The sequence below is a fragment of the Diplotaxodon limnothrissa genome, linkage group LG6 (genome assembly GCF_057381915.1).
Source record: "Diplotaxodon limnothrissa isolate DT_005_m linkage group LG6, D_limnothrissa_male_GT1.1, whole genome shotgun sequence".
Classification (NCBI taxonomy): Eukaryota; Metazoa; Chordata; class Actinopteri; order Cichliformes; family Cichlidae; genus Diplotaxodon; species Diplotaxodon limnothrissa.
Window position 1 is genome coordinate 33,012,743 of NC_140601.1, and position 25,929 is coordinate 33,038,671.

Consider the following 25,929-nt stretch of genomic DNA (forward strand, 5'->3'; position numbering starts at 1 on the left):
CATATAGACAAAAAAAGCAGTCCATATAATAAATGTGAATGATGCTGTTTGCTTTCTTGTGCTATCTGCTTAAAGCTCCACTAATCAATATTTCTGGATTAGCCCCGAAACAGATCAAATGACACAGTGTAATGTAAAGTGTTGCTTGTTATGACAAAACAGCAGAGAATTATCGCCCACTTTCCAGCTCATTTGCACAGTGCTAATTGAACATCTTTGGCTCATTGTTTTGATTTTTACAGCTAATAACTCTACTGTTTTGATCCGGGTTCTCTTTAATCTTGTTTCAGTCGCAGCAGGCTGCTGTTTTAGGCAAGCTTTGATAAATCTACCCCGTGCCACCTGGCCAGCACCAAACAGCAGGAAGACAAAGTTAGTGACTTTCTGAAAAATTAGAAACTTACCCGTGGAGTCTGGGGAGACCAAATCAAAGCGAAAAGAGAAAAAATGTTGGAATTCTCAGGTGGACAGAGACGCTTTAGTCCAAATGAGAGATGACATGTTCTCTGTCTGCTTATGTAAACATGTGAAAGCTGTTTTACACGCTTGCAGTAGTGCCCCCAAGTGGTCAAACCCTTTAATTACATACATTACAATGAAATTTAAACAACTAAAAAAAAACTTTTATTTTTAATGATCTGTTATCTACAAGCATGCATAACTTCATAATGTCTGAGAACTAGTGGCATCCATCCTCTTCCATAAACAAAGATCCTGTTAGGAGTCCTCTCACTTACATAACACAGAGATGGACGGATGCATCCAATGAAAACACCCGATGCAAACCTTTTAAATGAATTGCTTTTTTGCTATTTGTGCTTTCCTTCAACAACATTCAGTGGGTGGATAAATAAACTACACAAAATAATTAACTTTTGTATGAAATATTTTACATGCTACATACTAAGTCATTGTAGAGTGCTAATTATTAACACTATCATGGACATAAAAAAGTGCTTTTACAGTTTTTGAATTGTAAAAAAAAACTATATATTTACAAGTGATATGTGGAGTGATAGTGATTCTGCGTTCAGTCTTGTTTGTAGTCTCATCTCACAGGTAAGTGTTACATGTGAAGCTAATGTCAGTTTCAAGGACAAAATGTTGACTGCTTGCTTTGACAGTATTTCATAAGGTCTGCTTTCCTTTTCTCCCCTCACTCTGTCAAAATACTGAGGTTTGTAGTTTGATTTCACAGGAAATGGTCTTGCATTCTTCAGATCTCTTGTCTGTCCAAATCAGTCTTCAGGCAGCAGGTGGATGCAGGTGGATGCAGGCAGATGCAGCGGTAAGTGGGAATGAGGTTTAGCAAACAGTATGGTGGGGTGACAGGGGGCTGTCAGGGGTCTCGGTCGGAGAGAGATCTGAACTGGAGCTTTTAAACATAGCCGAGATGTGGAAGGCCTGGGAGAAATATAAACACATGCCCAACTTGAGGATTAAGCAGACTTTGACATGTGGACACGCATTGATGCACAAAGACAAGCAGGCAAGTTATACTGACCACCCAGTAGGCAGTGAGAGCTCCCTGTATGTAGCCTGTTAATACATCAGACGGGTGGTGCCTGTAGTCTGAGATACGGGTCAGGCCTGTGTAGATTGCCAGCATAATCAAGAAAAACTGCAGCATGGGTCTCAGCAGCCGAGCTCCACGCCACGTCAGCCGTGCCTGCAGGTAAAACTATATTACAGAAACAAAAACAATATTAAATGCGCTGAGCAATACATTACAGATACAAGACGTTTACAAGTGAAGAGATAATTGTGGCTAAAGCTACGGATTACAGTGGGGAGGGGGAACAAAAGTTCTCTCTTTGTGTTGACGGTCAGGGAATTACAGCTTCCACCAGAAGGTAAGGGCTATGGTGGATGGTGATTGGATAAGTGGTTTCTGAGATGGGTTAAGATATGTTTTTGTTTTTTTGTGAGAGAGGTTTCATAAATGTGAGTGGTGTGGTAATGACAAATATATTTAATTTTGATACTACAAATGATTAAACATTGCATATGAAGGTTATAGGCGGTTATAGAATCTGAAGCATCTTTGAGAGTACTCAACACCTGTTTCTGGACTTATCAGTTATGGATAGTTAATTCAATTCAATTGAGTTTTATTTATATAGCTCCAGTCCACAATACCTCAAAGTGCTTTATATCGTACATAAAGGGTAAAGACCCTGCAATATTAGAAAGAAATCCCGAAATGGCAGAAACATGGCAAAAGACTATTCATAGATATTCATAAATATATATATTTATAATGTAAGCATTCATCAACTACTACCTTTGTATGCATTACTTTCTTGAGTCTTGGTGACCAAGTTCAACATTTTATCTATAATATTTTGCTAGCATTTGTGTTTGAACTCTTGATGAACAATTTAACTGTTAGCCATATTTTAGCTAAATAATGAGTAATAATTTTATTCATAAGATTAACTAGCTATTTAAAGTGTTTATCCGTTATGCTTAGGCAGCATTTGGTTTACTATTAGTTAACAGTGTCAACGAGCTAATGATGTACTTCTGTGTAGGTTTCCTCACCAGCTTTAATCATTTATGCATTCATCTTTTTCTCTACTGCTTAGTCTTACTTAAGTTTACTGTTCAGACTTGTATGGGTGCAGTTCTTTAATTTAATGGTTATTTCATTTTTTTGATTTAGTTGAGCTCTGTTAGCTGAAAACTTAGATACTAAAGAAATACCACCGGTGATACTTGTGCCCCTTCTTGGGAACATGGCTGGGAATTACTCTCTTAAGGCACTTTATAACCATTTTAACTTGACTTTTTATCCATCTCCCCTCTTTTTCACCAGTGCACTGTTAAAGCTTTCACGATAACTTTCAATACAACAGGAGGCAAATAATCTTGTTATTGTTTAATGGTAAATTAACAGTTAAGTGTTGTTTTATGGACACACGAGCAGCAAAAATTATTCTGAAATTATTCCTGATCTACTGTCACAGGTGTGTCACAGCCAACGCGCCACTCACATCATAAAACACCCGATATTGTGACGAGAGACTGTTGTGAGTCGGCTCTCATTGTCATCTAACAAAGTGGCTTCCCCTTTTGGCACCCTAGTGTTCATTTGCTCAGAGAGATGCATGAAAATCACATTAAATTATCAACCCCCCACTCCCACCAAAAAAGGTACCATAGAAAGTCAAAAGAAGACAAAGTCAGGACAAAGAAAAGACTGAAAGTGCACAACTGTGCCTTCAGTTCCACTTATGAATTAGGCAGTGAGTTCCTAAGTTTAAAAAAGATTTTTAAAAAAAAAATTATGAATAATAATTTCCCTCTTAAAATAAAGTGGTGCTAGTGACACTGTGAGAGAACAAAGTCGGGTAGCTAAAGATCCAGATGTGTGCTCCTGAAATAATAGATGTCGCAATGACCCCTCTGTGCTTTAGTCACTGAAAGCTGTGAAACACTGTTTTATATAACAGCAGCAACAGCAGTAAAAGTGATTCCTGTGCATCTGTTTCACTTTAAAGCGGGTAAACCCTCCTTAAAATGCTGTTGTAAGCTGAAAACTTTACAGTTTGTTGACTCAGACTTTGTCTAAGCCAGGTCCAAATCTTCCCACCAAAGGTTAATAGTGAAATACGCTCTCTTTGCATGTAATATAAATATGTAAAGTTCTATAGGACACTATAGAACATTTAAGATCAATCATGAACAATCATGTTATATTTTCTTTACGCTGAGCTTGTTAGCTGTAAAAATACTTGAATTTCTGCTGATGCACCATTTACGTCTGCATAAAAATGAGTACACATATTCACACACACACACACACACACACACACACACACACACACACACACACACACACACACACACTCTTGTACAATAGAGCAGCACAGTGAGACGAGGTCACACTCCTCCCAAAGCAGAACAAAGCAGTCTCTGTTTGTGCCGTATCTCCCTCCATTCCCTCATCTCTTATTCTCTCGCTCTTTGATGCTAACTGGACTGGGGATGAGTCCCTGTTTCATTCATTCTCTCTCAGCATTTTACAGAGTGATGGTAATTGGAAATTGGAGAGACAGTCAATTTTCTTTGCCAGTATGAATGTGTGGTGTGTGGGAGAGAAAAAGAGAGAGAGATAGAGGAAGAGAAACATTTTTGAAAAAGTGACTAATAAATAGAGATACTCACAGCTAAGTAGAGCATTGTGAACATTGCAAAAGAAGCATGGCCCGAGAAAAAGGACTTCCTGAAAAAGTGGAGAAGTATTTAGAATTGCAAATTTCAATACGACATTAAAAGCACAAATTCATGAATGCAGACACACACCTGGCTTCCTCCTCTAACTGGTGGTCAGGCTGGCGACAAGTCACTATTTCAATGTAGGTCCCAGGTGTGCAGTTGAGTGATGCATAGGTAATGCCGCACACTGACAGGAAGTGCGGTCGCAGCCGTCCCACGCTGAGCTTGGCCATGTTGGTCAGTGATTGGCCAACACAACATCCAAACAGGAAGCACCCCAGCTCCTTGTACAGGCACGAAACGTATACGTTCCTCACAAAGGCCTTCGAGCTGACACCGTGGAAACGCACCCGATAACACTCGCCGAGGGCGATCTAGATTCAGATGCAACATGAGAATCGCAAGATTACATGTTGTTGTACAATAAATGACAATGGGGTGACTGATACGACAGGAATGATGAAGATGATGAATACTCACAGTGAGGCCGGTGATGATGATGCCACCTGTGATGAGTAATTCATCTGGTATGGCTTCTCTGTGCAGGTAAGGATACGTGATGCTGGGATCCCCACAAATGAAGCCTCTTCTGTAAGGACTCAGTGCCTTTAGCTCACATGCAAATAAAGGGATGGAAGCTGAGTGGGAGGAAGAAAAGGGAGAAAAATAGAATTAGACCAAAATTAAGTATTTTAAATCCCCAGTTTCCCTCTGGGTGAAAGTATTCTTTGAAAGTGATACATGGGAGGAGAAAAGAGGAGTAAGTTCTCATCTCAGGTTAACCAAGAAGAGACATTGTTAATGATAGACAAAAATAATATAATCAAAACATAAATTTAAAGCTACATAGAAGACAGATGAATAGGGATTTTGAGAAAGGAAAAAAGTTTGGGAAAGTAAGACGGTTACAGAAAAAAGGAAATCCAACTTTTTCTTTGGAGAACAACCATTAGGAATGTCGGGGTCGTAACACTCCTCCACTGGGACCAAAGAAACTCAGAGAACAGCCGAAAGCTCCAGTTTCCTTACTGAATAAAAGCTGAATCCACTGAGAGTGGAAGAGCGGAGCAAGGCAGCGCTCAGTAAAAGACCCAGTTTGGCTGCGCATGTGTGTATTTGTGTCTAAGTGTATGCATTTCTGTTGATGAGGAGAGAAAGGGGGGGTTGTTTGTGACTCCAGTTGAGCTCTTCCCAACAAAACAAAGCGTAAAAGCGCCAATAGACCCGAGCCAGAACCAGCCTCACACTGTCTCTGTTTGTCTCTCATGTCCTCTCTCCTTCTCTGCCTCCTGTTTGCATGCCTGCACGCACACACAGAAAAGACAAGGGTGGGGAACAGACATCAAAACAGACAAAGAAAGAGAGAAACAGAGACTTCTCGCAGGGCCTCCACCCTTCTGCACAGATCCAATCTGTTGTTAATACAGGCTACTTCTCTGTCCAGCTTGCTCCAGTCAGCCAGCATTACATAACCCCTCTCCCACCACCAATACCACTATGAGCTAGGGTCAACAAGTAGAGTCGTGATCATGTATGTGTACACACACATGTGATAGTCATGGATCGTACATTATTTATTGAATTCCCCCTGGCCTGACTCTACCCTGAGAACTGTATGTTGTCATGGAAACTGCACAATTCCCTGGGCAATGCACAAACCAGCTGGCACAAAGAGCTGAAGAGCAGCAGAAAAAGAGGGGTGGCATGTAGATGAAAGGGGCGAAAACGAACTTTCTGTCTCTTTTACTTTTCTGGTTTCCTCCTTTTTTCACCTTTTTATATTTGCTGCTTTTTTTTTTGAAGACTCTAAGATCATCACGTTTATAAGTACCCAAATACCCACTGATTTCTTGATGAAGGGATGAAAACAAAGTGGAACAGCACTTAATATGGGCGACGTGATCTTATTGAAAGCAATAACAAGTGCACGGGATTTTGTCGCTGATGAACAAATTCCTCAATGACTCGAGACTGTAGGAGAACATATGGATTTAAACAAACAACAAATGACTCGCTTTGATAATACCCATATTTCTTGAATTATTTGGAAGAATTTAACAGAATTGTGCAAAAACATCCACAAACCCTTTTCGAGACAACAGAATGTTATTAGCTGATTGAAGTCTATCAACTCACTGCTGAATCGACTGCAGATTTCAGCTATAAAAACATTCACGAGAAAACAAGTTTCTTACGTTGTAGCCTACAGTTAAAAAAATACAGAGACCCATTCAGCATATCGGTTAGTGTAGTTTGTACTAATGCACACTGGCACCAGTGTAGTTGTAATTAATGAAAAAAAAAACTGCACGGAAGTCCAGTAACACAATGAACACAGGGCTGTATCAGCTTATAACACAGGGTTAAATGTTGAAGTATGTTATGCTGCGGAATACATGGCCTTGTACAAGGCAATGCAGACCCCTCAATAAGCAATATAGTGTTATGTTAAACACTGACAAATCCAATTAGCTAGGCCTTCTTACCAAGAAAGAGGCAGAGCAGGTCTAAGCCGACCAGAAGTTTTCTTTTGGATAAAGCCGGTCCAGTTATCTCTATGAGTTTCTTCCCAGTGCCGTTCTCCATCCCCAGGCCGCTCTTGTTTTCCGTCAGTTTAAGCTGGAGGTCCGCGCTGGAGACGGGCACACCGGCGCTCTGCGGGGCAAACGTATCCAACATGACGATTAGCTGCGAATTGTAGGTCGGTTGTAGATCTTACTGGCATCAGAAACTTGGGAGCGCCCTTTGGCTACTCATGTGCAGATCTCCAGGGAAAGTGAAAGTTAATCCAAAAGTTCCCGGAGTATTTAATATGCTACCTGGAGCGCGTGGTGACGTGTTTCTTCGCTGTCAAAGTGCAGAAATGTTTTACTCATGTTGGTGTCAGTCTGCAGGGCTCGTTCAGACTCGCTGAAGTGCCTCCGTCAGCTTAAAGATATGCGTGGTTTGCGAAACTAGTTGATAAAATCTCTCACTCTCTCCCTCTCTCTTCCTGTCAGCTCATCGAACATTAGGGAAAACAGGGAGGGAAAAATCCGCAAGTCCTAATTAGAGGCAGCACATCAGATATGTGTCACGGTGTGACGGTGGTTATTGCATGGATGCAGTCTGGAAGATATTTCTCCATCACTACTACTGTATGACTTATCGCCTACAAAAATGCAGGTGATGGGGGATTGGGAAGAAATCACAAGTAGACTAAATAAAACTTCTTATCACTTAAAAAAAAAAACACTGAGATTCGAAGTATTTTAAGTAATTTAGCCCACATTTAAAAAAAATACAAATATTTGCCATTGATCTGGACATATTTTACTTTTTGAGTCTGATTACTTTAGTACTTTTTAAATGTAATTTTTACATAGTTGTTTGAAAAAGTAAGAATAATCCTCAACTGAAATCTATAGGCGAATTCTACAAGATGGTGGTAGAAGTAACAAGTGGAGAAAAAGATGTTAACAGTATTTTGAGTTCATACAATCTTAACAAGACTGAATTTTCTTTTCTTTTCTTTTCTTTTCTTTTCCAATACAGTTTAAACTCTCAGGCAAGCCTTCTTGAGCTCTTCTTTTGGATGCTGGTATACTCTTTTCTCTGTCAAGATGATCCCACTGCTTCAAGGATGTTGAGTTCCAGGTTATGAGGAGAGCAGTCCACGACTAACAGTGAGTCATCATATGTTTTTCTTTCCAGCTATGCTTTTCTAGAATTGGCATTATCTTTCTTCTATTGAGGGACACGAGTGCCCAAAAGAAATAAATTAACACATTATTAAATAAATGTGCAATTAATTATTTTGCATTTGTAATAAACAAACAGTTTATTAAATATTTAAATTAAATTTACTGATATTTAATTAATTGCTTGTTACAGATTTTTATTCATTAACAACACACTTAGTTAATTATTTCATGATGTATATATTTAATTAATTTTGGCCCTCCACGTTTTCCAGATCTCTTCCATACATATTGTGGATGATTTCAGCCATAAATTTCAAATTTGGATTAATAGCTCTATTTGACTCATTCACTGTGGTTTTTGTGAAATTTGGCATACCCTATTCTTTTCTTCCTGTTTCCTTTCCTTGAACGTAGCTTCTTGACATTCACCCTTCCACTGAGGTCAAATTTTTGAGGCTTCTAGTGAACAGAATGGCTCAACTGAAGGGCCAGATGGAACTTTCAGTTCCCGTGTCAGGTCTTTGCTATGCTAATAATTTCCTTGTAACTAAAACCAATTCTGAAGTATGATCTCACTATCTCATCTACACATGGCATTTTGTAGAGGCTACAGAAGCCGTGACAGTTTGCCTTAAAACAGCTGTAATCTCCATATTTGGCCTTTTTTCCCCTCAAAATAGTATTTTGACTTTTTGCACTTATCCTCAAAAATGATCAATAATATATATTTTGTTCTTCTTAATATGTCCCTAATACTATCCTAATAACTACCCTAATAACACCCCAATTCAATACCCTGTTGTACACAACAATATTAAGTTTATATTTTATACTGTGGGCCTGTGTTAAGCGGCTAAAGAAACAAAACAAAAAGCATTTCTTTAAAAATGGTCAGGTTTGTGCCTGAACTATAAATGAGTGAAAAAGTAACCAATGTCCAAAGAAAAACTTAGAAAGACCTTCAGAAAGTTTGGAGAACGATGACTGAAAACCAATTTAAAACATTACAAGTAAGTACTTTATAAAGATGTGGTTCTTGTGTCAGTGACAAATAATAGTAAAGTTCAGCTTTTGGAAAATACCCACAGTGGTTTGATGCCAATGTGTGAAAGAACTGTGGTAACTGGAACATGCAGTTCCATGCAACGTGAAACTACAGAGCCAGCAACCAGTTATTTTAGCTTAAAAGCTAGGCATGAAGACTGGAAATAGCTGATAACGTCTATACTGGATACAGTCTATATGACAAAAGGGAGCACAGTCTATCTACCAGCAATGCTATATACTGGGAGAAATTGACCCAAGCTGGTGTGCTGTCACACTCACGGGAAGAACCACAAACAATGTAAGTGACCCAAACACAGTGATTGGAACATGGGCAAGAAGTGGGTTATATTATTATTGTGGGCAGAAAACCCTTTTGGTCCATGTTCCTCTGGGAAGTGAAGGGACATGTGCTATGGTGCGGCTGGGAGCTCCACTCATACTCATTGGAAACCAGGTAAAAGCCATTCCACAACGCACCACACGTACTTTAACAGCCAAACGTAAAAGACACATTTTGGCAAAAAAGAGGGACCCAGGGTACCCATGCGTACGACCCCAGACTGAACTCTCCTACCTGGATTGACTCCATAGGGGTGCCCAGGGGAGTTCCGAACGAGTATAAACTAGCAGACCAAGTAGCTTCAGGATTTGAAAGTATATTCATCTGGGTAACGCCTAATAAGAATGTTGATCGCATTAACTATGTACATTACAATGTGCTGAGACTCTCTAACCTTACTAGGGATGCCATGGAAGGGTTCGCAGAACAATTGGGTCCGACCTCGTTGATGGGAGTGCAAAATCGAATGGCCCTTGACATGTTGTTGGTGGAGAAAGGGGGCGTCTGTGCCATGTTTGGAGACATGTGCTGCACCTTTATCCCCAATAATACTGCTCCAGATGGCTCGGTAACCCGAGCTCTGGAGGGCCTGAAAACTCTGTCTAAAACCATGCATGAGGACTCAGGTATCGACAACCCGCTGGAGAGCTGGATGTCATCCGTGTTTGGCCAATGGAAGGGTTTGGCTATGTCGGTTATGCTTTCAATTGCTACATTTTTAGGGATACTGGTCACCTGTGGTTTTTGTCTCATTCCGTGTGCCAGAGCATTGTTGGTAAAGGTAATAACAAGGGCTGTGGACCCCGGAGCGGTTGTTCCGATGTCCATAATGCCACTGATTTCTTTCAAAATGTCAAAAGAGGGAATGTGGAGATACAGAAATTATTTTACTGCTAGAATATAACCTGCATTATTAACATTGGATTAATAATATATCCTACAGCCTTGATATTGCATTAAAGATGTTTATTAAAGCTATGGCCATCACCTTAACCTTTTTATTACAGGTGCAGCTATGATTATTTTACACACATTGCATGTTTGTGCTCATTTAGTGTTGATGCTCAGTCTATTAAAGAAGGTTTTAAGCTTTGTGGAGCGTTATGTCTTCACAATCTATTGTGTAGGTGACTTGGAGCATAGAAGGATAGACAGCAAACACGCTTACAACACACATATAATCCAGAAGCCTGCCAGGCCAAAGGCCCGAAATTCATTTAGCTTCTAACTGCATTTCAGTTTACTTAGTAACAGATGACAGAAGACCAGTTAAGAAAAGGACAAGTACTCAGAGACCATCTAGACTTGAAATGTATTGCCATGTATGAAAGATGTTATAGAAAAAAGAACTTCTGTGTCTGTTTTTAGCCATCTAAGATGTACCTTTTACTGTAATCGATGTATTTGATCTGTAATCGACGCAAGAAGGGGCGTTAACCCTGATGTTATATAACTATTGCCAAATGTATTTTTAGCAGGAGATGGTGTGCTGATGTGATGCTGTATACTTCTCCTCCTGCGTGTGTTTTAATAAACTCATTGTTTGATTGCACTCTCCTGGGCCTCCGTTGGTTTGTTTCATTTCTCAACATTTTCGAACTCGTGACATTTTGTTCATTTATGCCTTTGTTTTTGTGTAGCAAAATCAGTAGCACCACTTTCCTAAAAGTAAGCAAACCAACGTGTACACTGAAAAATATCAGCACAACAAAAAGTGACCCTATTTACAATGACAGAAACAAAAAGTCCCAGTTGTATGTTTTCTTTTAGAAACTTTGTGGTGGTTGACTCCTGAACGAACCAAGGAGGGGAATAACCAAAAAGGCACCAAAGATATGTTTTAAAAAAAAAACAATTTTTGCCTCGTCTTACAAGAGACGAGTACAATTAAAGACTTTACATTTTGCTGTACCCTTTTCCAGTTTTCATACACTTTAAATGTACTTATAAATTTACATTTTTTAGATGACCTGGTGCGATAAGCTTGATTTTTTAATATGTTGCATTTATTTTCATTACGTGGGACATGGAAAACAAAAGCTTGCTCACAAGGAAATAAAACACAACAACTTTACGAGTCGTTTTATCCTCACAAGTAGTGTTACAATGTATAAAAAATATTCTTTTCTTTTTTAAATTAAGAGTAAATTAAGAAATTGGTGATTAACTTATTTTGTTAAGTGAAACTGCAGCACAACATTCAAGATAAACAGTTGTCAGCAGTAGGTGGCAGCAAAACCCCTATCAGTGGATGCTCTACTCTAGCAATTATCCTGGGGTTTAGCCATTTTTGTTTTTGTTTTCATACATGGAGGAAGATAGAAAGATAGCATGATCCTGACTGTGAAGTGAAAACACAGAGAGCTACTTCCCTGTGAGAAAACCCAGCACATCATAACGTTTGTTTGTTTTTTTGGTCAATTAGGTGAAGTGGGGCCACATGTAATCCTGACCACAGAAAATCCAGGACGAAATGTGCGTGGGTGTGTATTTGTGCAAGGTTGTACGTTTAGCAGTTGTTTACTTTATCTGAGGCATTTAACAGTGACATAGTTCCTCTTTTACCTTCCTCCGACATTTCGTCACTTTCCGTAAGGAAGCTCGAGCGTCATTTTGTAAAATGATTTTATTCTCATACATTACAAGGCCTCTATGCAACTTCCTCTTAACAAAGGTCTCTGAAATCTTTTAAAACAACACGCAAGGTGAACAGATGTAGATCATAAATTCAGATAAACTAAATACCACACACACACACACACACACAGATGCTGTTCGTTTTTAACAAGCTCAATCTTTTTCAAAACAGCTGGGAAACTCTTGAGGAATTTGTCTGTGCTGCCTTATTTTTAATAGTTTGCTTATTTGTATATTTGTGGTTAGTTTCATTGAGGAACAGAAGACATGGGTTTGCCCTGGTGGAGCATATGACCTTCTACAAATGCTCGTAATGCTAAATTTCTTATTTTCTCTGTTTCAGACTGACTTCCTCATCTCAGTCACCCACACAGCAAGAATCCCCACATTTTTCCCATTACCGTGTCATGCTTCTCAGTTGTCATTCCTCATGATATTTTAATTAAGTACTTTTTTGTTTTTGTCTTCCCCAAAGTTTAAGGTTAGATAGCGTCACAAAGGCCATGACATTATCTAATGTTACTAAACAAAAAGCAATTGAAGATGTAAAACTTACCTGTGTATTATAATGTAAAAAACATTGTTATTGGGCTTTGCATGAATGCAGCAATAAAGGTTTTTGGACATCACTTAAACTTTCGAAAAAATCCCCCAAAAACTCAACAGAGAAGAAACTAAGAAAAACTTTGAGACAGTTCAGCTGAAAATCTAATTTGAGAGAAACTGAGCTGAAAGTTTTGGCAGAACTAACCTGTAGTCAGTCAATGTAAATAGTGACAGTGGCCCTCCTGTCAGGTCTGTACTGGAATGGTTCAACCCTGTGAGGTGAAAGTGCCTACTCTAACCCTGAGCCTACATTTTGGAGAATTAATAGCCCGCAGATACAGTTTATCTACAAAATATAGCAGATAAACTGTGGCTTTCAGAACATCCTTACTTCTATCTGGCATACATTTAACAAGATGATTGACACAATAGCATCACACAGCTGCTTCAGATTTGTCCGCCGCACATCCATCACGCAAATCTTTTAATCTAGTGTGGAAGCAATTACAGTGAACTTACTATCATATTGGAATATTCACTTTGAGATGACCTGAGCTTTGAGACATGGCCCTTCACCCTGCTGGAAGGAGCAATCACAAGATGGGTAAAGTGTGATCATGAGGGAAGACATATGGTCAGCAACAATACTCAGGTGGAATTTAAGCAATTCTTAGTAGTTATTAAAGAGCCCAAAGTGTGCCAGTAAGCAATCCCCTGCACAACCAACAACACCACCACCCCAAATTTGTGATGCAAAGGAAGCTCGATCCAAGTTTTTATGGTGCTTTCAGCAAATTTTGACCATACCACCCAAATGTTGCAACTGACATCGTGGGTCATCAGACCTAGCAATAGTTTTCCAGTCTTCAGTCGCCCCACTTTTTTGAGCGTTTACAAACTGATTAATAATAAGTGGATGTTTGAGCTGCTATCATATGTATACATATATGGAATGAACAGCTCAACTGTAGGTATGCAAATTTATTGAGCAAATCACAGTGAGTTTTGTACAGTGCATACAAAATATGTAAAAGAAAAATTGGGAGTTGAAAATTTGTAATCACTATAGACTCAATATAAACTATTGAGTTCCATGCTCTGTTTTAAACTTGTCTGTAGCCAACAAAATATCTTGTAAATCAGGGCCCTATTAGGAGACATAAAAGTAGAAGTATTGGAACTTAAAAATCATTCAAATAAATAAAAAGTGGCAATATTTCTCTACCACAAGTTGTTCACTAGTTTTCTACTTAACAGCACTAAAAGGCTAAGCAATGATGTCAGAGATGAAGAAACAAACACAGGAACTAAACATGACACACAGGCACGTAAATGTGTTTTATTGTATTCAAAATAAGTTTGTAAGTACACGACAGCAGAGCAATAATGTTTTTAAATGTTATTCTTACTAACCCATAACCTCTTTTGAATTCACGTGATCTAAAAAGTACAAAATACAGCACAAACATTACCCTCTGTGTGAACAATACACCATCTTTTTGGTTTCTATGATAAAGCTATATATATATTTAAATATTTTTTTGTATACATTAGTGCCAGAATTTGCACTGTGTTTGTTATCTAAGTGGTAGCCACTTCCTTTTACCCATGACTTCTTGTTCAGGAACAGCCACAAACATTCCCTTAACATGATCCAAAAATAGTATTAGAGTGCCATTACCATAAATCCCAATATACACTATGCTGACTCTACAGATCATCACCTGATGCTAGAGGAAGAGTCTTCACTAGTTATTCACCATCAATTACACAATAGACTGTAATGCCTGTGATCAGTCCAGTTAGTTCTTTTACAGTAACCCCCCCCCCCCCCCCCCCCTGCATGTATTCATATCTGCATTTAATTATTACTAGTTTTTTTTACAAGTTTTTTTAAAATGTGTAAGTCACTTTTACACCGGTGATAATAAATAAATAGAAACATAAACAAATGGCTGTCCATGTGTTTTTATTACTGGTTTATTGCTACCTTGACTTCCCTGTCTTGCAGCTTTTTTTATGCTGCACTATCCAGCAGAAAATTTCACTGTAAACTATCAAATAGTTGTTGATATATTTTAGTCTGGACCAACATCTAACTTCAGCATGACTATTTATATGAATGCGAATAAAGTGTTTATGTAGTATACAGATAGCAAAAAGCCCTTTCTCAAATGTGTGTGGATAGCGATGTCGGCGTAGACTCTATTGCAAGAGGATCAGTGAAATGAGCACTCGTGAGGTAAGGAAAGGACAAAAAAGTAATTAATTGATAAGTTTATATTTAACATCTCATTGTAAATGTCACGTCTGTGCAGAAAGCAGCACAAGCATGTTCTGTTTGTTTCAACTTGAAATGTCAGTCACAAGTTATTAGCTGCTTCTATAGCTAATAACTGCCTTTTGTGTTAATGGTTAGTTTTTATAACAACTGCATAAACTGGAAGACAGACATGTCAAACATGTTGAAAAACTGAAGCATCCTGTAAGTAAGTTAATGCATATGTAAACATCACATTTTGAATTCAGAAAGCCAGATAGCCATGCCACTCTGATAGAATTCATGGTTTTGCGGCATGTACCTCGTTTGGGTTTCTAAACGTTCTTTGATGGTGAAGCAAGTGGTGACTGTGATGGTGAAACTGATATGCTAATGAATAGAAGACCAAGCTATTACATGGCATGTAAAATATTTAGAAAGACAATGAAATAAAATAATAATAATAGAATAAAGATAATAATATTGGCCAGTTATATTTTGACTTTGTGTAAGACAGAAGTTCCTTTCTTAAATAAAAGCATTACTTTTTTTTTTTTTTTTTGAGAAAATCACTCTCACTATGTAATCCTTTTAGTGTCACTCTTCAACTCTTCGTGCCTTTCCCCTCTCTTATACAGATATGGTGGAGAATTCCCATACTTCTATTATCAAAGCATTGAACTGTACCTGTTAAGACTAAAGTTTGACTAGCTGAAAAGGGAAAATAGTTTTTGCAGTATTAATAGATTCCACCATCCAGCTCCTCTTAATAGCTGAACCTCTTGCGGTCTTTCTCTTTCTTGGGCTCCCTCTCTCTCCCTCTCTCTCTCACTCACACACACACACACACACACACACACACACACACACACACACACACACACACACACACACAAAACAAAGGGATATCCCTAGCTTTTTTTTTTTGTTTTTCAAGCTAAAGTCAGTCTCATTTCACATGCCTCTGGTGAAACTGCTTGTAGTTGCTCCTAGCAGATAAAACTCTCTCGCTCTCTCGCTTTCTCAAACGCAAGAAGGGATATTCCTGGTTATTTTTTGTGCAACCAGTCACACTGTCATTTGACATGCTCCTGGTAAAACTGCTCCTAGTACTCTCTTCCCCCCTCTCTCGTGCTCTCTCTTTCGCTCTCTCTCTCTCTCTCTCTCTCTCTCTCTCTCTTTATTATTATACATACAAATGCCCTACACTGTCCAATCACCCACAAACCCCAAACACACACCGACATAAAAAAAATGAAAGAAAAAAAAATCTCCCATAAGGCCTAAGACAGCCGCGTCCATATTCGCTTTTTTCATGCGATCATTATCTCCATTGTGCCACTTTTGCCAGTCCTGCTTTGTTCAAAGTGAAAAGGTTAGCTATGTTTGACTGTTTCGGAATGTAGTGCAGTTGAAGGTATCGTCTCTTCTGTCCCTTTCGTTTTCCACCGCACTTCTCTAGGGTGCACTTGCGCAATAGCGAAGAGCGCTGCGGAAAATCTGCGCGTCTATTTTCTCACCTCCTGTAAGACCAGGGAAGGAGGGGGTGTGAATGTGTGGGGACGGTAGGGAAACCCATGACTTCCGCGTTTTTCCTCCCTGTCTGAAAGTGACTTCACGTACATAAATAGCTATGGGTGCTTACAGTTGAAACATTTAAACCAAGACACGCAGTGGACTCGGCGGACGAGCGGACTATCTTTTGGTCGTCAACCAACCAAAGCCGGACCTATAAAACTTTAAAGCTCGCTCAAACCTTTTTATTCTGAGAAGATAAAAGCTGCTCAGTGTGAACTTTTTGACCGAAGCTCAAGCGACCCTACTGCGAATTGATGGGACAGCAAGCCAAAGACGTGGACGTTGAAGCGCTTCAGGAAAGAAGCCCTCAGCGTGGAAGGTGCCTGGACAATTTTTTAGTCATGTCCATCAGCTTTCTTTTTGTGGCAACCACAGCTCTTGCAGTCGGAGGAGCGATGGTTGTGATGGAACTGCGGTCGGACATGAAGTCCTTGAGTTCGCCCTCATCAGTTGGGACGCCGCAGAAGCAGACGGGAGACGCATCTTCCCCAGCATATAAGGTAATTAATTATTATCATTTTGTTCAGAAAGTTTGTATAACCTTTTACTTTATATCGTTTCTTTTCTTACATTTATCCATTTTGATTCACAAATTCTTTACTGTTTTGCCAACAGATGGAGAAATTTTCCTATTTACAAGCCGCCAACTCAAGTAAGTCTTTTACTGATTTTCCAAATATATAAAGCCATGTAACATAAAGTCTTTTGAATCTACAGAAAAAACGGAAGTTATAACATTTTTTTTGCAAAAGATTTAGAGTAGGCAGAAAATAATGACCTCGTGGTTTAACGTTATTGTTAGTCTTTTACTGTTTGCTGTTTATATGAAAAGTGTACATTTAAGTTTTTGAGAAAAATAAAAACCCTATTTTGCATTACAACAAATGGGGTTACAAGTCTTAGCAAATCTATAAGTGTAACCGCCAAATCTGATTATCTTGTGTAAACAAAAACTAAAATAAATGTAATTGTCTCCTCTTGCAGAGTTGGAAAACTCCACCATGCAATGGAAATCCATCTCATATGGTAAACGGACAACTGTAGGAAGCAACTTTGTCTTCGACCCAGAGCGGCATTCACTGACGCCAGTACAAGATGGAGCCTACTTCATGTATGTTGAGCTAAATTTCACCTGCACTTCCATATGCAACGCGGGTGTTCTCACGGTGAAAGTAGGTGATGAACTTACCTGCAAAGTGGAGCTTCCAGCAGGTATACTACCTGTGAGCAGGAAATGCTGGACTGTTGCTCAACTAAAAAACCAGGGAATGCTCACTCAGATGACAGTACAGAAAGGCCTAGAAGACTGGAAACTGGAGCTGCAAAGCTCAGGATTTGGAATTTTCCTCATAGACCCATAGATGCACATGCTGGAGTGCTACTGCTGTTATCTAGAAGTAAATGGACCCGAGACATGTGGGTTGTAACGAGTAAGAACAGAAGTCCGTTTTTTCATAAACCCACATAGTTGAAAACGGACAGGCTTGGGTGCTGTTTTTCACAGCTATGACGAGCTTCCTTGCAAAGGTTCTAGGAGAAAGAACCTTATGAGACTCAAGAAAAGCTGCATTTGTGATAATGCAAAGAGAATATGGAGAGACTAGAAACTTGCCTCATTGTATGTAATTATGTAAAAATGTTTCTCTGTATATTTATTTGGTGATATGGAATTATTTATGTACTTATGTTGCTTTTATTTATAACTTTTATTTATAGAAATGTTTATATTTTGTATAGGATTTTTTTTAAATGTACAGTAGATGTCACTACACTGATATTGATGTGCAATATACAGATTTCAAGTTGTCATTAGGCCTCTGCAACCACAATAAAAAAAAAACCCTTTCAGGGATGCATTTAGTTCTTCTGTTGTTAATCTGTTCTTGGAAGCAATGAGTAACCAAGTGATGAGTGAGATTGTGCACTTATGCAGAAAAAAAGTCAGAGTTAATCAAAACATATCCAGAATTTCTAAAACATTCAGTTTATTTGTTTATTAATTACAATTAAGTGTAAAGACTCAACCTAAGAAATTGTTTTGCTTTTAAAAGATGTCTAAGTCCTGTGGACGAACCCATTGTTGAATGTATTTCTCTGTAATCCATATTAAAAACATGGATGTGGTGACATGAAGTATTTTTTGGTGGTAAATAAGAAAATGTGAAAGCGACTGTGACAAATTTTACCTCAATGTTACACACCTCATTCCGGGAACTGGATGCACATCACATCCTGTTTATTTACCATGATGTGTGGTGAAGAAAAAAAAACCTATAAGCCACCAAACAAACACCTCCCGTATATACGTGAGATGGAGATGTCAAGTGAAACAAAATTTCATCTGGTGCTGTCATAATGAATGAGGATTTTCATGGTTCCAACAAATGCTCAAAGCAAAAAGCAGGCTTTAGTACATGTACATATAAAAAGATGGTTTTGGTCTAAAAGTAAGTACTGAATGTAACGAACTAAAACAAAGTAAGTTTAATCATATCCTTACTTTTAAAGATGAATGTACACTTTCTGCATATGACAAAAACACATGCACTATCAGTGCATGTGTTTTTGTGCATATGCAGGTACAGTGTTTTTCTTTTTTTTTTCTTTTTTTGCTTATATGGACTCACTTTTCTAAACTAGTGATTTTCAAAACTGAAAGAAACATAAAAATAAAGAAATTTCAAGTTCAATCAGTTGTTTATTTTTACAGGTACACATTTGGTGTGATGCATTGTTTTTGGGACCAGTGGTTACGAGTGAACCTACAGCTCCCGTTATCTTTATTGAAGTTGTTTACAGCTGGTTTAGCCCGCAAGTTTGTTGTTTTTGTTCATTCCTCTAAACGATTCAGTGGCGCACACAGCTGTACATAGCTGTACCTTAAAAATTAGGCAGATACATTTATAACTTTATTGACTTTTTATTTAACATTTAGCAATTTTCTGCCAGCCTTCCAAACATGGACAAGACTTGTTTGGTGCTGTTACACTGCTGTAATGTGTATAGCTAAGTTAAAAAAATCTTGGTTCACTTATGGCACATCTGCAGTAGTGTCTTTGGACACGAGAAGTCACCACCTACCAGCATTGCACCCTTAATAGGTGACTAGGTAGTGGCAGGTGTTCCACCTTTGGTACAGCTTCCTGCAACCAGTCAAAAACCCTGGTGAACCTGATTGGCCAACTCTTTGACTCCTGCTTTGTCTTTCATGGACTACAAGCGGGCAAATGCGGCGTTGCAAACTTTCTGTTAAGAAACCTCCTCGTAATGTGTTTCTACAAACTGTAAAGCTTAGGGCAAAAGGCCATAAAGTTGTTTAATCTCTCTTTCTTGTATAACAATTACTGTTTTTTGGGAGTTTCCATCTTTGGTGAGTTCTGCTATATGCACCCACATATACTTAGTGTGCTAGCAGCTGAGAAATCTTTGGTATGATAAACTTGGTTTGTAATACATGTCCCAGGTTGTTGTGGTAGTTTTATAGTTTTCTTCTCTTATTTTTACTCTAGAACAAATGTCTTTACTTCTAATAAATTTTTATTTGTTTATCTTTGAGCAAAATCTGAAAACAAAAGGGAAAAAGTTGCTGCGTAGTTTACCTTTTTTGACTTCATGTTGTTTCCTCAGTGATTTTCCTTATTTCATAGTGCAGTCAAATAGTCAATAGCCTGTCAAATAAACTTCAGTTCTATCTAAATTCAGATCAAGTTAGATAGGACAGTAGCATTGTAAATAAAAGACAGATTTTGAAAAGTAAACCACTTCTCTGCAGCTTTCTTAGCCAACTATAACCGTCACCGCACATAGAAACTCGTGAAAAGTTTGCACGCTGAATAGTTTATAGCAGCTCTGTTGCAGCACATCAAATTGCCCTTATACCTTTATGATTAAGTGCTGGTTTCCCCACACATATGCAACAGTGCAATTTCATATGCTTTGTCAGTCACTCCTTGTGCCACAACACCCACACACACCTCAAAGCATGGCAGCTCCTGCCAAAGAAAACACATACCAACATGTACCTGCAAGCTGAAAGAGAAAGTGACCTTTTTTCACCTTAAAAATGAACAAAAAAACCCCAAATTTACAGTAAATTCCAAACAACGGAACTGACAATATTTTTGGCAACAAACATGGATAATAAATCTGATTTTGCTGACTTAAAAGTACTCTATCAAAATTATTTTCAAACATTTGACCTGTTAACATATGCATTAAACAAGATTAGCTGTAAGATTACATACAGTTGATGCATGATGGCAACGTACCCTTTACTTGCTTACAAGAGACAAGTCTGAAATGGAGCTGTAAAAGTGCTTTCGCTGAGGTGAAGATTCACAAAACACTAGTCAAGCTTCTTTCTTTCTTCATTTTAAACCTTGCATTGTGTATGGCTGCAGCTGCTTTTCAGGACTCATGTGTGTCAGTGTCCCTGTTTGCACATCTCTGGCTCTTACCACCAGATCTGTGAATGTGCAGCCCTTGAAACGTATTGCATTGTGAATGTGCATGTGAATTTGCATGTGCATGAAACACAAGACTTTTACTATATGTGGAATTACTTATTCCCTTTTCAGTGGACATTTATCACGTCAAACAGATCGTTACTACTGAAGCATTAAGGTGCAAGCAGCCTTTTATCGATGCATCCTGTTACTGTTGAGGAGGAATGCATCAGATTTTATGACCTGAATACATGCTGTGTTTGAAAGCTCATGATGTTCACAAGAAAATTTGTCAGGTTAGTAGAATGAAGCAAAATGTGCCACGCTTGCTTCTGAAATGTAGTTGAAGTTGAAGAAATGTAGTGAAAACAGAGACTTGAAATAGTATGTAAAACATGGGTGTAAAACCCAAGAAAACTATGTAAAATAAAGCACTAACATAAATAGACAATGGACACATTGCACCGCTGCAAGTAATAAACCTCAGCAACATGATATGTTTGTACAACCATTGCTTTCGAGCTCAAGTTTGCAAAGACTATCTTGGTTTGAGCCTGTTCCTCTCTGCACAGATGCTTATCTGTGTATTGTGGCAGGAAATGACCCAAATATTTCAAAGGTATCTGAGGTCAGTCTTTCCACTTACTTATGTCTCTGTCTTAGTGGTGATTTAGTTACCTGTCTCTGCACCTGTCTTTACTAGTCCATGTGCTTTAGTTTTATTTTCACTCCACATCACACACTTTCATTTTTCTGTCTTTCCACTCTAATGCCATGGAAGAAGCCATTTTTGGCTAATGAACCCTCATTGACTATCTATATGGTTTACTTCTTTCCACTTGAAACTGCTTCAGTGATGTGAAACTTTCCCCTAAAGTGTGAAAGTAGCTGAGTCAGGAACACTAGACCCAGCATCTCGATACTCCCCCCCCCCCCCCCCCCCCACTCCACTCCCTCCCCCATTTTCTCCTCACTGCATCCTTACTCAACCACATCCTGCACTTCACACACACATATAGTGCCTTGCAGACATTGGTGTTTGTTGCATCTCTCAATATGCAGCTATGTAATGTGGGTTGTCTGTGGTTCATCACAGTGTGTTTAAGGTATCCAAGCTGTTTCCAAATGATTTTATGAGTGTTCACACAGTTTTATATGTGAACAAGAAAAAAATCTGCCGCATCTCATTCTTTCACTTATGAGATACCTTCTTATTCGTTGTTCTTGTTGTGTGTCATAATCAGGATATGATACTGCTTTGCAATTTGTTTGATGATAAAAACATTATTTATTTTAAACAAGAAACCACATTGCAAAAATAGCATTATATAACCTGAATATCAGATACTTTTTTATAAAACAACAAAATGTTATTTCTTCATTGGTGATCCAAATACATACACCGGGTACAGCATATATTATCTATTTTGTGCATATATTATACATAGAAATCATCCAAACAGATGGTGTAAAATTAACATTGAGTAAATAGAATAAGATAAACTGGCACACACGTGTCTCTAGGGATATACCATAAAGGCCCCCATAAAGTTAAGAGTAGACCCTCCATGAATCTTCATTATATTCTTCAGTGTCACATAAATTTCATCTCCAACTTGCAGCTGGAAAATCCCAGCCAGGTAACTGTTCCACAAATCTTCTGAAGCCTCTGGAAGCTTCAAATGAGGTTTTGAGGTTGAGCAATGAATACTAGAAGAAAAATATGATAGGTGTCACATTTAAATCAACTCAGCACAAACATAAAAATTACAGACAGGCAACTCACAAATAAGCACACCAATAACAATGGGAGAGAGGAAAGAAAGGAAAGAAAGAGTACCTTTTTGATTGCATAAGTTCTATAGGCTTATCATAGGCTTTGGTCTCCTTCATGACTTTGTGCTGGCTAAGTGAACACTCTTCTGCTGCATTCATAATCACTTTGGAGTAGATATAGTAGTAGCCCTCCTTTTCTACTGTCAGTCGGCCTTCTTTATACGTCATGTTTTGGGTGACTGCGTCACCCTCTTTTGTCCATTGCACTACATCGTTTGTCCCCATAGGATTATTGGAGCCTTGGATAAAGAGAGAGAAAGCAGTTGCTTGGACCATAATTTATCTGAAGAGCTCATATGCAGTGTTCATGTTTGAGTGATGAGGGGAGCCTCTTACCCAGCAGGTGAGCAAAGGGTCTCCTCTCATCTCTGCTCATCTTCCTACCTGTTCAAGAAAGCAAGGGCAGATCAACTAATTGATCAACCAGTGTAAAAAAACATTTTTAAATATACACATAAAATTCTTAAGATGAAGTTGTGGGGAAAAACAATACAAAATTTCAACGTGTTAGCAGTCTAATGGTCTAAATTATATGATGATTTAATTGTTCTGGCTTCCCTTCACAGACAGTCTTCTATGCAGATCATGAATTATCAATGAATCATGTTAAGAATGGGCATCTCAATACCTCCCACCAGACTTTCTGGCTTGGGGTTTGTCCGGTTCTTAAGGTCAGGCTCATGGTTAGAAGAAGAAGCCTACAGGGAAGGAAAGATAAATACAACACAACAAATACTGAGTGAAAATCTTTGTGTGTTTGTCAAAATGTAGGAACCTCATGCAATAAGGGAAGGTGTCCTTTAGAGATGTATGGAAAAACACATGCACACTAAATGTAAATTCTGCAAATACATTATATATATATATATATATGTATATATACAAGTAATGTTTTACACATTAGATTATTTTTGTATGAAACCACATACTCCAATATTTTTTTCAATAGTAACCTAAATGTAACAATAATATTTTCAATAAAACCTGAGATCTTAGGTTTGATTTTTAAGTGCAGTTCATATTATATACAAACAGAGGGCATAACACGTGAGAGGCAGGTGAATAATAAACAGCATTATGAAACTGTCTTTAAAAAAAGTGAAGTTAATGTTGCAGCTTTGTGCTTGAGATACAAATAAAGGGAAGTACAACTAGAGAAAGAGTCCAGTTGAAAAACGTGTCACTATCGACCTATAGCTTAAAGAGCAAACGAGGACCCACACCGAAACGCATTTAGCCCTGCAATGACATGTCTCAATATGACGTAGGGGCAAGCAGGGAAATTCTAAAGAGAAGGAATTTCCAGTCAGTCCAAGCACTGACACTTCTCTCTTCTCTCTTACAGCACACATGTACGCAATCACACACAGACCTCATGCTCACCTCTGTCCTTTGGTAAAGTTTGTAGATTAAAAATCCCTCGACGATTATTCCCAACATGGCCAGTCCCACCAGCAAGAGAAGAAACTTTTGGAGCTGACTCCCCCACCTTGGTTTCCTTTCAGGGGGCATTTTAATGTAGCTGGCCTGACTGTCCACCACAAACACCTGGGGGCAGGCACCTGCGCCGCCCTCTGACATCCCACCAGATCAGAGACAACCTAAGATGTTAAGGGTAAAGGTCAAAGGAGATACTGAAGGAAAAAAAGTTGTACAGTAGAGTGTAAAGAAATGGGGGGAAAAGGAAGATCGGACAGGAAATATTTAAAAAAAGAATGTGTGACAAAGCAACAATCTACACATAAACAAATCAGTTATTTTACGGTCTATTTAGGTTAAGTAGCCATGATGCAAGCAGTTTCTGAAAACAATGTGATTTCTTCATATCCCGACTACTTGAACAGCACAGTGAAAGACAGCTTGTCAATCAAATGAAAGAATAATAAAAACAAAACTCTTGTAAGGGAAAGGGAAATTACCTTGGATTTAAATGTTCCTCCACCGCTCAGCCAACCATCCAGTGTAGTCTCTACACAGTCCTCTGAAGCTCGTTTGGGATATTTAATAGCAAATGTATTCTTAACGCATTTCAAAAATATAGACCTAACAACATTCTCTGAACTACGCTACTGACTCATTTATTAAATTTTTTTCCCTCTCTAGATATTTTCTCTCGGAGCAGATATTGGCACTCAGTCCAACCTCTAGTGTCCGCTTGCCTGCTGTCAACTATCGCAAATATTGCTTTTCAGCTCATATAAGGAGGAAATGAAGATGACACGGGGAAGGAGCAAAGACACAGAGACAAAGAGTGAGAGAGTGAGTAGTGTGCGTGTGTGTGGGGCACTCCCTACAACTGCTGAATATAGTTATCATCACAGCTGACACTTCCTTTTCTTACTCTTTAGTTTCTGCCTCACTGTTCTTGATGTTTTATTGAACAGTCGATGTTGGTTTTAAGTTGTTTAGATTTTTTTTTATCAGTTTCTAAGAAAGTCGCTTCATCTAGCTATGCACATTTATAGCATTTCTAATACTAAGCAAGTACGCAGTGTGATGTTAAACTAAGTACAGCAAAACCAGATGAGCTGGGGTGGCAAGTTGTAACACACATCCGCACTCTTGACCACTACCCAGCCCTCCCACCACAGTGTTGCACTATCACCCACATTGTAAGTGATAATCTTGCATTAAACCCCCCCTTTCACACATAAAATTTCTTTCTGTATTCTAGGTGTCTCAGGTGGATTAAGCAACTTGCTTTTATTTTCATTTTGAGGAACTTGCGGTGTTTCTTTCTCTTTTCTTTTTTTTTTCAACAAGCAACAGCTTGCAGTGATTGAGCTTGATGGTTTGCAGCAGTTTGGAAAAAGTGAGACAACGAGACATTTTTTCCTCACTTTTGTAAGTAGTATTGATGTAGTTCTCACTTTTTTCCTTTGAAAAAATGTTTTAGTGACATGTCATTTTTTAAATGTATTTACTTTTATTATCTAACATCCTGAAAGTGTGATTCATCTTCATGTAAATGTGGACAGCTAAGTAGGAGTACAGAAATGCAGGCAGTCTGTGTTGGTTATGGTTCTTTTTTTTTTTGTTCTTTCGCATTTCCTGTTTCATAATGCAATCCTCGTTTTGAATTGTGGTACTGAATGCTTTCTTTTTCTCCCTGCTGCTTAAACACTGTCTCTAATGTTATGAAGAAACAGTCTTTTTGGTATCCTCTTTATCATAACCTGAAACCAGTATTTTTACAATCTGTTTTCTGCTGTAGGAGGGGAAAGTTTGACGTGACATACTCCATATGGTGAAACTACACACACACACTTACTGACTTGCAATATAAATTACTACTTCAGACACATACATTTAGACACACAAACAGAGATATGCAGT

The 25,929-nt window shown here is 38.5% G+C and overlaps 3 protein-coding genes across 3 annotated transcripts; 1 reads left to right on the forward strand and 2 right to left on the reverse strand.

Moving 5' to 3' along the window:
• Nucleotides 1–1,114: 1,114 nt before the first annotated feature.
• LOC146630930 (phospholipid phosphatase 3-like) lies at nucleotides 1,115–7,097 on the reverse strand. Its single transcript, XM_085356200.1, has 7 exons — nucleotides 7,041–7,097; nucleotides 6,708–6,876; nucleotides 4,702–4,859; nucleotides 4,309–4,595; nucleotides 4,171–4,228; nucleotides 1,505–1,681; nucleotides 1,115–1,404 (listed from the first exon to the last, which is right to left on the reverse strand). The coding sequence occupies exons 1-7, from the start codon at nucleotides 7,095–7,097 to the stop codon at nucleotides 1,306–1,308; spliced, it is 1,005 nt and encodes a 334-aa protein (XP_085212326.1). The 3' UTR covers nucleotides 1,115–1,305.
• A 9,469-nt stretch (nucleotides 7,098–16,566) lies between these two features.
• On the forward strand, nucleotides 16,567–17,673 carry LOC146630931 (uncharacterized). Its single transcript, XM_085356201.1, has 3 exons — nucleotides 16,567–16,812; nucleotides 16,928–16,964; nucleotides 17,297–17,673. The coding sequence occupies exons 1-3, from the start codon at nucleotides 16,567–16,569 to the stop codon at nucleotides 17,671–17,673; spliced, it is 660 nt and encodes a 219-aa protein (XP_085212327.1).
• Nucleotides 17,674–22,277: 4,604 nt separating this feature from the next.
• Nucleotides 22,278–24,174, reverse strand: tnfsf14b (TNF superfamily member 14b). The gene is made up of 5 exons (XM_085356202.1): nucleotides 23,977–24,174; nucleotides 23,222–23,291; nucleotides 22,930–22,977; nucleotides 22,598–22,832; nucleotides 22,278–22,467 (listed from the first exon to the last, which is right to left on the reverse strand). Exons 1-5 carry the CDS (start codon nucleotides 24,172–24,174, stop codon nucleotides 22,278–22,280), a joined length of 741 nt encoding a protein of 246 aa, XP_085212328.1.
• Nucleotides 24,175–25,929: the final 1,755 nt, after the last annotated feature.